The 16,660-nt window shown below is 40.2% G+C and overlaps 1 protein-coding gene across 2 annotated transcripts; it reads left to right on the top strand.

Moving 5' to 3' along the window:
• Window positions 1-1,521: 1,521 nt before the first annotated feature.
• GPRC6A (G protein-coupled receptor class C group 6 member A) lies at window positions 1,522-13,259 on the top strand. Of its 2 annotated transcripts, XM_086745295.1 has the most exons (7): window positions 1,522-1,715; window positions 3,309-3,612; window positions 4,243-4,281; window positions 5,212-6,039; window positions 9,009-9,221; window positions 10,699-10,822; window positions 12,139-13,259. In XM_086745295.1, the coding sequence occupies exons 1-7, from the start codon at window positions 1,522-1,524 to the stop codon at window positions 13,257-13,259; spliced, it is 2,823 nt and encodes a 940-aa protein (XP_086601421.1). The 2 variants fall into 2 exon arrangements, with proteins under 2 accessions (XP_086601421.1, XP_010117284.1); XM_010118982.2 differs by lacking the exon at window positions 4,243-4,281.
• The last annotated feature ends 3,401 nt before the right edge of the window (window positions 13,260-16,660 follow it).

The raw sequence follows: 16,660 nt of genomic DNA, 5'->3' as shown, positions 1-16,660 counted from the left end.
GAAAGAAACACAAGCTGTTATACTATAACAAAAAAGAGACTGAATCATGACTTAACTAGGGATTAACATTTGCATTGGCAAGTAATATGTCTGTTGCATTTGCATTTGCAAGAAATATCTGTGTTGTAAATGGATACTCTATGAAGAGACTAGTGAGAAAAAAAACAAAGCATAATTCAAATAATTTATATGGTATGCATTTGCTTATCAGAAAGAATATGTAACAGACATCCCATTTCTCTGTTTTACTTGCCAGAAAACAATCCCTGATTCAAATTTGCCATGTAAAACCTAGCTTTTTTTATAGTACAATTGTAGACAAAAACACTGTGACTGACACCATTCTTCTGACAGTGCTTTGGCATACTACCAAAAGAAGCAAAATCTGAAGAAGTCATTATAAGAAAATAGAGGGATAAGCTAATGTCAAGAGCAGAAAGTTATTATCATCAACTCTGTGTCTTTTAGGTAAACTGATGTTGTTTAGTAGCATCAGTCATGTTTCTGTCCTAAAGACAAAACCTGGAGAAAGAGGTTCACTTTGGTGTTTATGGTTGGAGTTTATGAAAGCCGAGAGTCCAGCCTCTGCATCTCTTTTCCCCTACATCCCTTCTGGCACCACATTCGATTCCTACAAATCTGAGGGGAACAGTGGCACTGAGAACAGATACTGGATGGTCCTCCCACAGTGCAGGAGCTGCTGCTTGCGTGCTGGTGTCCTCTGTCAGAGGTGGAAGAGAGTCTGCTTCACCTCTGTCAAAAAACTAGAACTAGTATTATGTTTTCCCACAGTTCTGTGTTTATCAGATTAACCAGCAGCAGGCATGACCTGGCTTGTAGTACAGAACCCAATCCAAAGCTCATTGAAGTCCCTAGGAGCTGTGTGTGCATCAGAACTATGAATATTAGCCTGCCCAAACCATTTTTATACAAAGATTTTAAAAATCATAAGAAAATGTTTGAGACAAAAGTAGTCTTCTGATAGTTTTAGTTTGGGGGTATTTTTTTTTACCAGAGTCTGACCTGAAGCACATGGGGTTGAGAGGGTCTTTTTTCAGTACTCTATGAACCAGATCCTTAAAATACTGTCGTAGCAATATCACTACCATATTATGTGACTGCTGCTTCTCACCTTGTACTCAGGTGGAAGATATTGAAGATAAGCCCACGTTTATACCAAAAATATTTGCCATGTGTTCCACATAAGGTATAATAAACTTTGAACACAGCAGAACAGATTTTATGTCCAGCATTTCCTTTTAAACTTGTTTGCCTTTTTCCCTCCCTCTTCACTCTCACACCCCTACACCCTCACGCTCAATGTGACAGCGTCGCTTTAGTACCTTCAATAAAATAGTGCCGCAGCCAGTGAAGCAAACACAAGCACCTTATGAGGTGTGACTAATTTTTGAGCGCAGCCCTTTTCCCTTGCTGCCGTTTACAGGTGACACAGGAGCCAGTGCTGGCCATGCAGTTTGCTGAGTTGACTTAAAGCTGGTAGTGAGCAAGGGAAACAGAAACATGGCGTTCATTAGCTTCTTGATCCCCTGCTTTGTGATCGGCCCTGATCTCGCTTTCTCTTGCCAGAATACTGATGACTTCGTGGGCGCCACTTCTCCGGGGGACATTGTTATCGGAGGCTTGTTTGCAGTTCACGGTGAAATGCTGCATCCAGAAGAATACGCCATCAAGCCAGTAATTCAGAATTGTGCTGGGTGAGTAATGCTGGAAATTACATACGTAGCAAAGAAGAGGTCACTGATATTGGGCATGTACATCTTGTATCAAGATCAACAAAAATCTGTTTCTCTTGCATTTCTCAGTCTTCAAAAAGACCTTGGGCATCACATAAATTGTGCGTAACATAACACACAGTGACAAATTATGACAAAGTTACAGTAAAAAAATACTGTAACTGCCTGAGGAAGGGAATGAATATTTGATTTTATTTGAATCTTCATATATAATCAAATAGTCCTAGAGGTTTGTGCTGAACAATAATCTAATTTCCACATAAATACTAATTTGTTGCTATATGTCTGAAGTCCTCTGCCATGCAGTTGTTCATTATTTCGTATGAAGTTGAATTTAGATTATTTGAGAACAGACTGTTCCATTTTACTTAAGTACATATTAAAGTATCTATCTCCGCCACTTCACAGAGAGAGCAGTTATAATGTATGATAGTACTTTGCTGACTAATTTTTAATTATTATTATAATTACTGTCATTATTACTCTTTCTATCATAATTGTTGCACCATGTCACAGGATAGACTATACAGACACCATGTCACGTATGCATTCAGGTTCAGATGGTCAGAATATTTGTTGTGTTGGCTCCAAAACCTACTGTGCTTGAAACATCATTTTTTTCTGGAAAGAATGCCAATGAACTTTATTTTAACTATATACTAATGGTTTCCTAAGCCCCCAAATTCCAAATGTGCATTCTCTTTAATTTTAATACAGGTGAAAATCCTCAAATTCTATTTGAATTTTATATGCAACTTAATCTCACATCTGAATCTAATAATCCAATGGACATGCAGGTATCCATCTGGATTTATTTCAAAATGATGACTAAGTTAATAATTTTGTCAGTCTTCCATTATTTTTCTACAGAGTCATAAATTGTCTCAGGTTCATTTGGAATTTAGTTTGGTTTGCAAGATCTGTAAACTTCAGGGAAGCTTGCCTGAGAGGAGGATGGGTTGCATTGCAGACATTTTGTGCTGGCACAGTTCTGATTAAGTGTCTGTTATAACATCCACCAGACATCAGTGGAGTACCTGTACTGACTTCATCAGGTTGAGAGAGGATTTTAGGAATGTTGATGCAACCACTGCAAGTCCTCAACCTCTGAAATATTTTCTTCTATTCTGAAATAGAGTCCTTTCTTTTCTCTATTTCCTGCTTTTGATGAAAGTACATACATTTTTGAAAAGTTTATTGGGCAGACATAGTAAATTGAAACAGCCCCACTGATTTTGACAGATGCTTCCTGAACACAACACTTGCAATTTACCACGAAGATTTGAGGTGTAGTACCTGTTTTTTCAGAAAGTAATTTTGATTCATGTATATTTTTAATTTTGTTTATTTTGCTTAATCTCCTACTTAGGTGAGACAAAAAAAAAGTATGATTTCTAATCTTTTGTACACTGACACCCAAGCAAATCACACAAAACATACTGTCATTTCTTTTCAGCAGCTGTCAAGTTCTAAGGAAAATGCTCAAAACGGATTTTCCTTTGCCTTGTTCCCAGCAATGTTTCTCTAAAATAAAACTTCTGTGTTTCTTCACAGCTTTGAAATTCAAAATTTTCTTCAGACACTTGCAATGATACATGCTATTGAAATGATCAACAATTCAACGCTGTTATCTGGAGTTACTCTGGGCTACGAAATCTATGACACGTGTGCGGAAGTTACAAAAGCCATGGCTTCCGCTCTGAGGTTTCTGTCTAAATTCAATTCTTCTGAGGACGTTGTAGAGTTCAAGTGCAACTACTCAAACTACATCCCAAGAATTAAGGCAGTCACTGGAGCCAGCTACTCAGAGGTGTCGATGGCAGTTTCAAGGCTGTTGGCTTTGCAACTAATCCCGCAGGTAGGTTTGAAAGAATTATTTCATTTTGAATGTAGAGTCAAATTTACCGTGCTTAGAATAAGGGTGCAGCTCTGATCCTAGGAATTGCAAAAGCCAGATGTTTGCTACAGAGCAGGATTTATCTGAACATAAGGACATCAGGAGGGGTGGGATTTGACTCCAAATTGAGAGCTTGATTCACTTGCCTAAACAAAGGCAGTAAGGGTTGCTTTATATGCCAAAGGCACACTCCTCCAATTGTTATTTCAGGATGATGCTGGGCTCTTGTCAGCCTGGCAATGCCATTAGTCAGTCCTGCATGGCTGTGCTGGTTACTCCAGCATACCTTGGATGACTCTCAAAGGGACTTTGTTCAGACAACAAAATTATGTCTGTCATGTCTAGTCTGCATGGTGGTCAATATGGCAACACCCAATCTCAAGATGGAAAAAAAAAAAAAAAAGACAAAATCAAATTTGGTCAGAAATTTAGAAATTCTCTCCTGCCTGAGAGAGATTAGTTTTTAGAGTCTGTTTTGACTATGGACAGGGAAAGTAGCAAAGTAGCAACACAGTAACCGAACACATGGAAAAAATGTAAAATCTGAACTAAGTATAACTTCAATCTGAATCTTCTCTTCTGCAATGGTAGGAAGTAATCATGACCTCCAGCTCCACCACCGGAGCAATAGTAAGTATGAAAATTAATATGCCACACTTAAACATAATAAAAACGCAAATGATGAAACAAATCTGCACTGGGACATGGAGATGGAAAAGGCGATCCGGCAGATTTTTCTCGTCAATAGCATCTGTAATCTTCTGACATCAGTAAGACTTGGTATCCCCTCCAAACAGGTGACTTGCATTTTGGAAAGCTTGGTTTTACTTTTTAAGAATTGTCAAGCAATGTATGAAATATAAGTGTAGGAAAAAAAACCCTCTTACAAACAGATAGAAAGGGATTAAAACTAAAGAGATTTAAATAACAGCATTTTGTTTATCTTCTTCTATCTACATCCATAAGAAAAAGGTAATAAATCTTTTATGTGAAAGAATCATAGCATTCTGTCGTATTGGTTAAGGTCTTTTTTTCTGGGAGTCCTTCTAACAGACTTAATAATCCTTTTAAAATACAGTAATTAAATTTTGGGGAGAAAATATATATGTAGGTGAACCATACTAACATACTCAGTGATAGAAAAATGCTGCAAAATGTAAAACTGCTAGAAATCTGAGTAATAACTCAGACAATACTTAATGCTTCCAATGTTTTAAATACTGTTTAGAATAGCACGTTGCTGGTATCTGAACAGAGTAAAACAAGATTCTTATAGCAGCATAGTTCTCATATCCATTTTGAAAGGTTCTATTCTCTGCCTTTACCAAAGTAATTATGTGCATGAGGATGAAAACAGCAGAAGCGGTACTGAGCAGGAGTCTGCGTCCAGATAGCAGGGTGCAGGGACCTGCTCCATTTGGCTGCACCTTGTTGATGTTCACTCACAGGAGGAGGGAGCCCTGGGTCAGGCTGGATGAAAGAGCAATCATGGCAGTTTTGGATCTCTTGGCATCTTCTGCAGGAGACTTCTTCCATAACTGAATTGTTCGCTTTTCCTAGGTCAGTCCTGCATCATCAGCTGAAATCCTCAGTGACAAAATCCGGTTTCCTTCTTTCTTCAGGACTATCCCCAGTGATTTCCATCAGACAAGAGCAATGGCCCACTTGATTTGTGAGTCTGGGTGGAATTGGATTGGAGTAATAGCCACCGATGATGACAATGGGCGCTTTGCTCTGGAGAGCTTTGGGATCCAGGCCATGGCAAACAACGTTTGCATTGCTTTTAAAGAAATGCTGCCTGCCTATCTCTCTGACAGCACCTTTCACACCAAAGTCGATCACATAATTGAGAATATTGTCAAGGAAACCAAAGTAAATGTTATTGTTGTCTTCATGAGACAGTTGCATGTGCTCAAACTATTTAAGAAGGCAATTGAGAGGAATGTAAATAAAATCTGGATTGCAAGTGATAATTGGTCAGCTGCAGCCAAAATCAGTACAATTCCCAATATCAGACAGCTGGGGACTGTTGTGGGATTTGGATTTAAAAGCGGAGACGTGTCCACATTCCAAGACTTTCTGAGAAACCTTCGTGAAAAGCCCACTGACAACAACAAGTTTTTACAGGAATATATTATGCTTCTGTCTGTCTGTGCACACCTGGAATACCACGATTTTCAAATGTGCATTTCGAACCAGTCCCAGGATGATCTATTGCAACACGTTGAAAATAAACATCAGATCTGGAGAGATGATTTTCTGAATGCTAACATTGAACCAGGATTTATCCATAGTACTATACTTGCAGTTTACGCCATTGCTCACGCCATTAAAAGGCAGTGCAAAGACAGAAACTGCAAGGATCCCTCTGCCTTCACTCCCTGGGAGGTAGGATGTTAATTCTTTCAGGTCTCATTCTCTCTGCAAAACTTTCATCTCATTTTTGCTCCCACATTCCTGGATCTATTAGCTTGCTCTTTTTACTAAATGACTTTTTATTCCTGTTCCTGCCTTTCTTCACCAACTGAAATCGCAGACTCCGTGCTAGAGCGGCAGCATCTAACTGCTGCAGTGAGACCTAGAATCCAGTTTTGTCCCCTTTATTTTGGCTCATGGAGGCACAGAAGCTTCTGGTGCTAACCCATGGCTGTGTTCTTCTGTAGACAGAGAACTATGATTGCATTTCACACACAGATAGCTAACTGATCATGAGTGGCTGTATACCCATCATCTCCTCCTTCATGAATACAATAGCAGTGGCTGTAAACACATGACCCCACAGGTGCAGAAGGGATCTTTAGCTGCTGGGCTTCATTAACTACCCTAACGCTTCACCTATTACCTTCAAAGAGGACACAGAGCAGGTACCAGCTTGGGTGATAGCTCCAGTCTGTAGGCTCCTTGCTATGCTTGGAGCAATGTCTTGCCAGCTACTCATGTGGGATAGAATAAAATGTATAGTCAATCTACAGTTGACTTACCAGCTATTCTGTTACTAGTGGTTGGACCTGTTGCTGCAAACCACTGTAACACACAACAATAAGTCCTCTTGAGAGACGGGGATATTGCAGGAGAGAAGCATTCACCAGAGAGTTTGAATTTTCCTCTCTCTGTTTTGTCTGAATTCAGATGTTTTCCTCTATAATGAATTTTCACTTGAAAGTGAAAATGCAACAGACTATTCCTGTGTCTGATCTTGATTTATACGGAAGTGACTGGCAGGGAAATTAGGCAGAATCTTTAAGATGGGTGAGGTACTTGTTATCAAACTCTACTGGGTGGGAAAAGAGGAGGAAAAATCAGACAAGTAAACCTGACCTGACCTTTTACCCAAGAACCTGCTCAGGAGTATTCACTTTTACACACTTTTACTCAGAGGATTAAACAAAAGTTCATTTAAAAGTCAAACAACCACTGAAGCACTCTGACTTGTTCTGACCTCTTATCCTAGGTCAGGGCAGGTCAAGCCAAGATAGGGGGTTGGAAAAAAGAAAACCGGTAACAATCAGAGTCTTACATGAATTTGTAAATGCAAAATTGGACAAATTCAGGACTGCTCTACAGAAGATGCAACTTTGTGTAGCTGCATTTACATCATTGCTGAATTAAATCCCAAAACACTCAAATTAGAAGTCCAGTTAAGAGGCTAACAACTCATGAAGAAAACTGAAAGAAACAGTTATTCCTCTTGTGCTATTTTCATAATACACTTCCTCTACACTCATTTTAAACTCTCCAGAAATGTGTGTACATATATATAAAGCTTAGGATGCAACTAATTCATATCACGCATCTCTACATCCAGAGAAATGGTAGAGTCATTGGTGTTACAGACTTTGCAAAAGTAACCACCAATTACATCCAAATGTTGCTAACTATTAGCCCCTTCTGTGTGAATCTCAAGATGTATTGAAAAGCTGTGTTGTTCCCATATTGTCACAGAAATTGGAAAAGTGAAGAAGAGAAAGATTAAAAGACTAGCCTGAGTATATACTATAAAAAAATTCCAATTGAGTTCCTTAGAACTATGCAACATCCAATTCAAATGCAGTATTGGTTAGAAGCACACTTTGGTTCTTCATAAACGGGTAGAGATGTAGTGAGAGTCTATGAACTCTCAAGAAAAATCCGTGTCATACATGAAAAAATTACATGTTCTCTAGAATCATAGAATCATAGAATGGTTAGGGTTGGAAGGGACCTTCAAAGGTCATCTAGTCCAACCCACCTGCAAGAAGCAGGGACAACTTCGACTAGATCAGGTTGCTCAGAGCCTCTATATACATGTATTGGCCAAAGTTTATTCAGGTCACATACTTATCAGTATGTTTATTCAATGCTACAAATAGCAGAAATGAATCCATGTAAGAGCATGCTTTTCAACAGGCAGTTAAATTCAGCCTTTCACCAAAACCTTGGGGTTTTTTCTTGTCAATTAATCTCTGCTGCCAAAAATTGCTAGCTTTGCAAAGGATAAAACCTTTGCTTCAATTAAGAACCACGGTAGCTAATAAAAGTCCTTCTATGGTCTTCCCATGAATTGGGAATGGGTTATATGTGCCTTAACTTGTTCTTTTCTAGATTTACACAGAACTTTTTGATCTGGCTGTTTGTGATGAGCGAGACAGAATTTTCCCCCTGTTGAACAGAATGGGTTGCAATATGAAGCTGGACAATTGCCTTGTCAAAGCGCGCTTGTTTTGATATTTCCTATGGTCTGTCACAAATGGCCCAGCGGTTTATTGCCATCGTGCCACTGATCACTTCATCTGAGCAAGCTGACATCCATTGTTCGTTTAACAGTTCTGAGTCTCACCTTGCAATATACAATATCAGCCAGAGTCACAGCTGAAAACAATATTAGATATTTCCAGACACACTGAAGGAGGTTACTCTGGAAGCAAATGTTGCCTAGATCGACTCTTGTGATGGTAAAGTAACAACAGGAGCGTCACTCACGATCATTCTTTATGAGGTGTTACAAAAGGCCGTTAGTTTTTGGAAGCAAAAATATTTTCTTTCTCATCATCCTAGCAAAATTTGCAAGGCTGAAAAAAAAATACTAACATGAGCACTTCTATACATGACATAGAGTTAAGAAATTATTATTTTTTTATTAGTTGTAATTCTGTGTAGGACATAAAATTAAACAGTTATAAAGATGCCTTTTAATTTTAAAATTTTTACTGCTTAGTAAAAAAAAAATTACTGTTTAGTGAATTTTTTTTTACTAAGAAAATGTTGCTAAAAAGCAACATCTCTTTTTAACTTGATACTATCACATAGATGTTAAACTATTGACTTCATCACACTGACATATACTGTTGTATGTTATCACTCCTTATATTTATGTTCAGCTCCTTGAAGAACTTAAAAAAGTTACAGTCATTGATGATGACAAAGAAATCAAGTTTGACTCCAATGGAGATATGAGCACCAGTTATGATGTGCTTCTTTGGAAAGAAATTGATGGCCGCATGGAAATCATCACAATGGCAGAATATGACCCAGAGAAAGGTGATTTTATCTTTGAGGATGAGGAGAAAAAAAAAGAATTCCTGGATTTAAAGGTAACTCTTAATTTGTCGACATAACATGTGAATTTTGCTTCATATGTTTTCTTCTTCCTCCAGTATTTGCAACTGAAGCATGTGTCAGCTAGAAATCTCTCTTGTGGTTTCATGTTCTCCCTTCATGTTCTCTCTGGGTATATTCAACCACTTTCATGCACCCTGAGAAGTGTGTTAGCCTGTGAGCAGACTCAGTGATTTGAAATTGAATTATTTCTCCCAAATGCTCCTTGGAGGTTTCCTAAGATGAGAACTTTTCTCTGTCATAAGAATGGTACTCCAGAATCTTGAAAAGAGATTTTGAAATAGAAAATTACCATGTATAAAAGTCCCCTCTCTTACATACCACTACCATATATTTTGTACATTAAGACTAATACCTGTTGACCTTCTATTTTTTTAAAAAAAAAAAAAGAAAAGAAAAATAAAAAAGCGTGTTGATTATTTGCTCCTGTTAGAGCTGGGGTCAGCACAACTACAGGAGTCTGAGGTAGGTAGCACCACCTGAAGCCCTGGCACTGGTATAGACAGGACCAGTGGGTGGCCCTGGCCATTTCCAGCTGGATAATTTGTTGTCTGTGCATGGGTTGAGGTCTTGGTTTATCGTACAGCTCTGTGCCGCAAAGTACTCATCACTCATGGGACAGGGAGAGGCTGCTTACTAGGTGGGCTGAATTCGAATCTCAGCGTGTGGACTCAGCTGATAAAAAAGGCTGAGGATAGAAGAAAATCTCAATCTCAGTCTCAAACTCTCTTGTCCCTCTTTGTGGTGCTGCCCAGAATGGCAGGGAAATGTCTCCACCTCCTTGTGAGCACCATCTTGGAGGGAGAAGAAATAGCAGTGTCCTTCAGGACTGCTTCTCCATTTTACAAAAATTGTCTTTGGAAGGAGGACCTGAACTCAGACCTTGAGAGAAGGCCCTGGTCACAGACCCTGGCGTGGTGCTTCATGACTCAGGGGTGAGCTGCTGAAGGTCAGCAACATCAGAGCTGCAGTGCAGAGCACCCACCAAGGCATCTTCTCCAAGCTGAGGTGTCATCCTCTGGGCTCAGAGCAGCTGAGCAGGGTTTCAGTATCTCACTTGTGAAGCAATCCGCTCAAATCCCTCATCAGATGCTTCTGAGTTTTCTTTGGAGCTGATCCTCAGCAGTCTAAATCCCAGGTTCAAAGCTGGATGAGACACTTAGATCTGGATTTTAAAGGTACAGACAGTTGCACTGATTGGCACTTAGGGCCAAAAAAAAAGAAATTATCAGGCAGATAATGCCCCATCCTCTCACTTGTTGAATGTGTGGAGAAAATACAGGGAACATGGAGCCTACAGTGCCTTTTTCAGCATCATTTTCAGCTTCTCTTAAAATATGTTAGATACAAAAAGAGAGTGCAAATTACAGAATGACTGTAGGTTCATTTTAATGTTTCTTAGAAATTAGTTGTGCCTGAGCTAATTTTTTTTTTGTTCTCTGCACACTGCAGAAGGTTCAGTCAACATGCTCCCAGCACTGCAGGCCAGGCCAGATGAAAAAGGTTACAGAAAGTCCACACACGTGCTGTTATGAGTGTGTTTACTGCCCAGAAAATCATTACAGCAATAAAACAGGTAAGGAACTGTAATCCAAGTAAAGGTTTATTTAGACATCAATACAATTGTTTTGTTTGTGTATAATGTGCCTTGGCAACCTTGGCTAAAACTTTGGAATGGGATTGTTTATGCTCAGTTTCCCAAATACGATTGTTCAGCCTATAAAACTTGGTTTAAATAGTTTTTAGAAGACCAAACTTCAAGCAATTATATTTTCCAGCTGACTAGCATTATCTTTTGTTAGGGTGGAAAGTCTGGCTGATTTATCAGTGAGACGGACTCCCATTAAAATAGAGCCTTGCTTCCCTGTCTTTCCACAGTACACTGAATCCAGTAAGGAAGAAATTTTTTACAATGAGGGTGGTGAGGCACTAGAATAGGTTCCCCAGGAAAGTTGTGGATGCCCCATCCCTGGAAGTGTTCAAGGCCAGGTTGGATGGGGCTTTGAGTGACCTGGTCTAGTGGAAGGTGTCTCTGCTCAGGGCAGGGAGGTTGGAACTAGGTGATCTTTAAGGTCCCTTCCAACCCAAACCTAGGAATTTCAAGGGTTATGTATTTTGCTTGCTAGCATATTTTTTATCTTACCAGGGAGCACTGTGCAGTTTAATATAACTGTAGAATAATATTTTCTAGTGTCAAATCTGATGTGTACTTTACCACTGGTTCATTTATAGGTTTGAGCAAAATTCTTTAAAGGGGAAAATTAAATATGGAGGAGAGAGATAAAATTAAGAAAATTGCGGTACAATATTTTTTTGGTATCCTGAGAGCAGAAGGAAATTAAATTCTATCTTTTTAATTCAAATGATTGTAAAATTTCTCCATATCAGAGGATAGGAATTTCACAGCAAAAGTAACTTCTCAAAGCTAATCTAAAGCAATGTTTATTCTTGCTGTTGTATGTCAAAAGCTGTCTGTAAAGAGAAAGTTGAGGTTTTCTTTCATGTTGAAAGAAACACAGCTCCCGTTTCTGCAAGAGAATTTATTTACTCTCAAGTCATTGTTCAAGTTTCAATTAAAGTTTGCCTGTCCAGAGCTCTGGGCAGGTCACTTATCGCCAGTCAGCGATGACCAAGGCAGGTTTAGGACCCTGGTCATTCTCCCTGTCCCCTCTCTGCCCCTGGCCTTTGCCCCTTCTGCCTCTGCCACCGCTGCCCTGCAGCCCTGCAGCTCCTCTGTCCGGAGGGCGACAGCAACAGTCGGAAGCAACCAGACTCAGTTATTCCCCTTAAGCATCCCTTCCCACATTCCTCCTGTATCTCAAGCCTCCATAATCCCCTTCACAGTTTATTTACTGCAGGTTTCTAAGTTATCTTCCTTTTTTCTGCTTTTAGATATGGATTACTGCTACCAGTGTAACAACAAAACCTACTGGGCTCCTGTCAACAGTACCACATGCTACAGAAAGACAATCCATTTCCTCACCTGGACTGACTGGTTTGCTATTTTCCTCCTCCTCCTCTCCGCTTTTGGGGTTGTGTTGGTTTTGTCAATTAGTGTAATATTTACTAAAAATGTGAACACACCAGTTGTAAAGGCATCTGGAGGTCTAACTGTCTGCTATATTATTCTCTTCAGCCACTTCTTAATTTTTTTAAGCACTGTCTTCTTCATTGATGAACCTACAGAATTCAGGTGTAAAACTAGGCAAGCCCTCTTTGGCATAAGCTTTACACTCTGCATTTCATGTATTTTAATAAAGTCACTAAAAATTTTACTAGCCTTCAGCTTTGATCCCAAGCTGCAGAATTTCCTGAAATGTGTGTATAAACCTATTCCCACTGTTGTCACCTGCACTGGAATTCAGGTTATCATTTGCACCTTCTGGCTAATATTTAGGACGCCTTTTGTAAAGCAAAATTTCTCAATCCCAAGAGCAATAATTCTGGAGTGCAATGAGGGCTCTATTGTGGCTTTTGGGATTATGTTGGGCTACATCGCTGCCCTAGCCTTCATTTGCTTCATATTTGCCTTTAAAGGTAGGAAGTTGCCCGAGAACTACAACGAGGCTAAATTCATCACCTTTGGCATGCTAATCTACTTTATAGCATGGATTGTATTTATCCCTGTTTATGCAACTACGTTTGGCAAATACCTGCCAGCAGTGGAAATCATTGTGGTTTTAATATCCAATTACGGAATCCTCTGCTGCACTTTTCTTCCAAAATGCTATATCATCATCTACAAGCAAGAAACAAACACAAAATCTGCCTTTCTCAAAATGATTTACTCTTATTCCTCCAAGAGCGCAAGCAGCGTTGCTGTTAGTCAGATTTCTTTGGATTCAAAGTCTTCCAGCTCCCGAGCTACTGTCTCAGACTCATGTAAATCTGAGAAAAATTCTGCAAATGGAAACTGCCATTTCCAAGCGCCTGGGGAGGCACTAATGAAAGGGAAAGATCTTTCTAAAAATACTGCAAGGACTACAGCCAGGAAAAGACTCTCCAGCATATGACTGGCCAGTGCTGACTGGCCAACTAGAAGATGAAAAGCCATCTTAGGGAGCCATTTCTCTTTCAGGTCTCTTTCCTTTTGGCATCCCCGAGGAGAGCAAGCCACTCACAACACCGTCTTCTCCAGTACTTAGGCAGTTATCCATTACCAGACCTGAAAGGCTTTTCTGGCTCACAGAGGCCAGCCCCTGCTACTGCAGGCACCATGAGGTGCAGTCACCTTCAGGAGCTCCCTTCCTTCCCTCGCTCGCTCACGTAGACCTGTGGGAACCTATTCTGCAATTTCACTTCCCTGAGTGAGGCAGAAGCATCAGGAAATTATTACTTCTTGCAGACATGTGGGTGGGAACATATGAGTTTACCTCACTTTCTTTGCATCTTTGAAGCCCAATTGTTTAAGGAGTTATTCTTCTCACTTGGCTCTGTTTTACAGATCAAATAAAACTCCCTCCCAGCCTTTATTTGCTAGGATAAACAAGCCCAGTCCTTTAGTCTCCACTTTAAGATAGGCTTTCCATTCTCCTGAACATCCAAAAGTAACCCTTTTCACCCAGTATCAGTGAATCCTTTTCTTTCCCTCCCCAAAACTGCATACCTTATTCGAGATGAGTGCTGCAGTAACTTTTGAAGTTCCTTATATTTATCTGGATGATAATGAATTAGAGACAAGCCTACCTAAAAAGAAAGAATTTTTCTGGAGCTCTGTAGTTGCACGTATGCTTATCTACTTTTTTTTCCCTGTACTAGAGGAAATACACTGCTTCACCTCATGCACCTCCTCTGATACATGAGGAGAGAGGATCCACTATGTTTGTCCCCAGGTATCCTCTTAGTTGAGGATGAAATGTCAATAAGTAATGTCAAAACTTATAAACAATGATTGATTCCTCTCATTAGCATAAATAATGTAATGACCAGGATCAGCACTAGCGCATCTTGGGAATTTTAGCTTTTTTAATACCTATTTAAAAGATCTGATTTTCAACAAGAAAATGACAATGCACCATTCTGATACATAGAAATAGCACAAGAATGAACTGATATGAACTGCACTGGATGAGGCTCTGCTCTGCAGCTCCATCAGTACAACTATGCTGTGCCCTCCGTACGAGAGGCAAAAGGCATGTTCAGAGAAACAGGAATTTTTCTGTCAGGACAACAGTAACACAGAGCTTTTTCAAACCTTAAACAAGAGATATATGCTGCCAATCCAGGACCATGAAAAATAACTTTCCATGTTCATAAAGACTAGACCATAGAAATTTTTCTGTGCCATGTTACTGTGAAATAATACTAAATTCATTGGAAGGTATCACCAACTCATTCCAGGAGCCTCCTGCATTGCTAATGCTCTGCTGTGTTGTCCCTCCAACAGATGTCGGGGTGGTTGAAGTCCTCCATGAGGACCTGGGCTGGTTACCATGGGGCTATCTGTCTATAGAGGGCCTCATCTGCTCTATCTTCTGGTTAGGTGGCCTCTAGCAGACCGCCACTATAATGCCACCTGTCCCAGTCTTCCCTTTAATCCTGACCCGTAAGCTCTCTGTCAGCTCCTCATCCATTCCCAGGTGGAGTTCCATGCACTCCAGCTGGTCACTGACATAGAGGGCGACACCCCCACCTTGTCTCCCCTGCCTGTCCTTCCTAAAGAGCATGTATCATAGAATCATAGAATCATAGAATGGTTAGGGTTGGAAGGGACCTTCAAAGGTCATCTAGTCCAACCCACCTGCAAGTAGCAGACTAGATCAGGTTGCTCAGAGCCTCATCCAGCCTGGCCTTGAAAGTTTCCAGGGATGGAGCTTCCACCACCTTTCTGGGCAACCTGTTCCAGTGTTCTATAACTCGCATTGTAAAAAATTTTTTCCTAATTTCCAATCTAAATCTACCCCCCACTATTTTAAAACCATTACTCCTTGTCCTATTGCAACAGGCCCTACTAAACAGTCTCTCCCCATCTTTCTTGTAGGCCCCTTTGAGGTACTGGAAGACCGCTATCAGGTCTCCCTGGAGCCTCCTCTTCTCCAGGCTGAACAGCCCCAACTCTCTCAGCCTGTCCTCATAAGAGAGGTGCTCCAGCCTTTTTATCATCTTTGTGGCCCTCCTCTGGACCTTCTCCAACTGGTCCATGTCCTTCTTGTCCTGGGGGCTCCAGAACTGGACACAGTACTCCAGGTGGGGTCTCACCAGGGCAGAGTAGAGGGGGAGAATCACCTCCCTCGACCTGCTGGCCACGCTTCTCTTGATGCAGCCCAGGATGGCATCCTTCCATTCCAACACTCCAGTCATGGAAGCCATCTCATCACATCTCTGTGATGCCAATAAAGTCATCGCCCTGCAGGCCTGCTCACATCTCTAATTCCTCTTGTTTATTCTCCATGCTGTGTGCGTTTGCATAGAGGCATTTAAGTTGGGCTCCCAGTGAAGTCGACTTGCTGGCTGGAGTAGCTGGAATTCCTTTGTGCTGCTCTTCAGCAGCATAACTGGATGTTGTGTCAGGCCAAAATAAAGTTCAGTAGATTTGGTGTTACACAGGCACATTGTATTATTGTTATGTACAATATATCTATTTTTCTATCATTTCTATGTATATGCTGTAACTCTTATCCATATGATTTTTCGACTCGTATTTTGTTAAAAATAGCTACAGATCGCATTTCAACAATGGACACCGGCAACGAAACTTCTGTGACATGTAGACTACACATGTATTCTGTATCTGTGAAGACATTTGAATGGCAGGGGTTCAATTTACATATGTATTTGAGTAACTACGTAAGTTCTGTAGCTGATTGGGAGAATGACGGTTTATGCATGTACATTTATATAGTGAGTGCTGTTCACACATCTGTTGTTGTGAATACTGTTCTGAATATGAAGTTATGTACAATAAGGTTAAAATTTCTGCAATTTGGCTGCCACTGCAGCAAGAAGTCTCTCTCCAAAAGACAAAAGCAAAGCTTGCATTGCACAATGACTGTCAGCGCTCAGCTGGTTAGAAAAGTTAATTTGGCTTGAACGTTGTACCTGTATTTATTATTTTCAAAAGTTTTGAATGTATCATGTCTTGAAGACACACGAAAGGGAATGATTAAAGCCATATTGTTATTTAAAACTTAATTTTTATTGTTATTTAAAACTTAAAATTTTAAATTACTTAATTTCCTTACTTCTCCCCATGAAGTTCGGTTTGGCCTTGAACAGAAGCAGTACACATGCCTGTTCAGTGTTTCCACCTGTAGATCTCAGTCTGCTTTTTAGAAACGTCCTTCAGGTTGAAAGCTAAGTACGGTTGGACATTCTTCCTCCAGAACAATGAGAAAAGTGTCTTGAGGAACAGGGCATGGTGACAACAATGTGAAAGTCTCTACAGAGGTTATATTTAAGGAAAGACATCACATAT

The sequence above is a fragment of the Chlamydotis macqueenii genome, chromosome 3 (assembly GCF_036417535.1).
Source record: "Chlamydotis macqueenii isolate bChlMac1 chromosome 3, bChlMac1.mat, whole genome shotgun sequence".
Lineage (NCBI taxonomy): Eukaryota > Metazoa > Chordata > Aves > Otidiformes > Otididae > Chlamydotis > Chlamydotis macqueenii.
The sequence above is the reverse complement of the archived record's forward strand: the minus strand, read 5'-3'. Positions and strand labels throughout refer to the sequence as shown.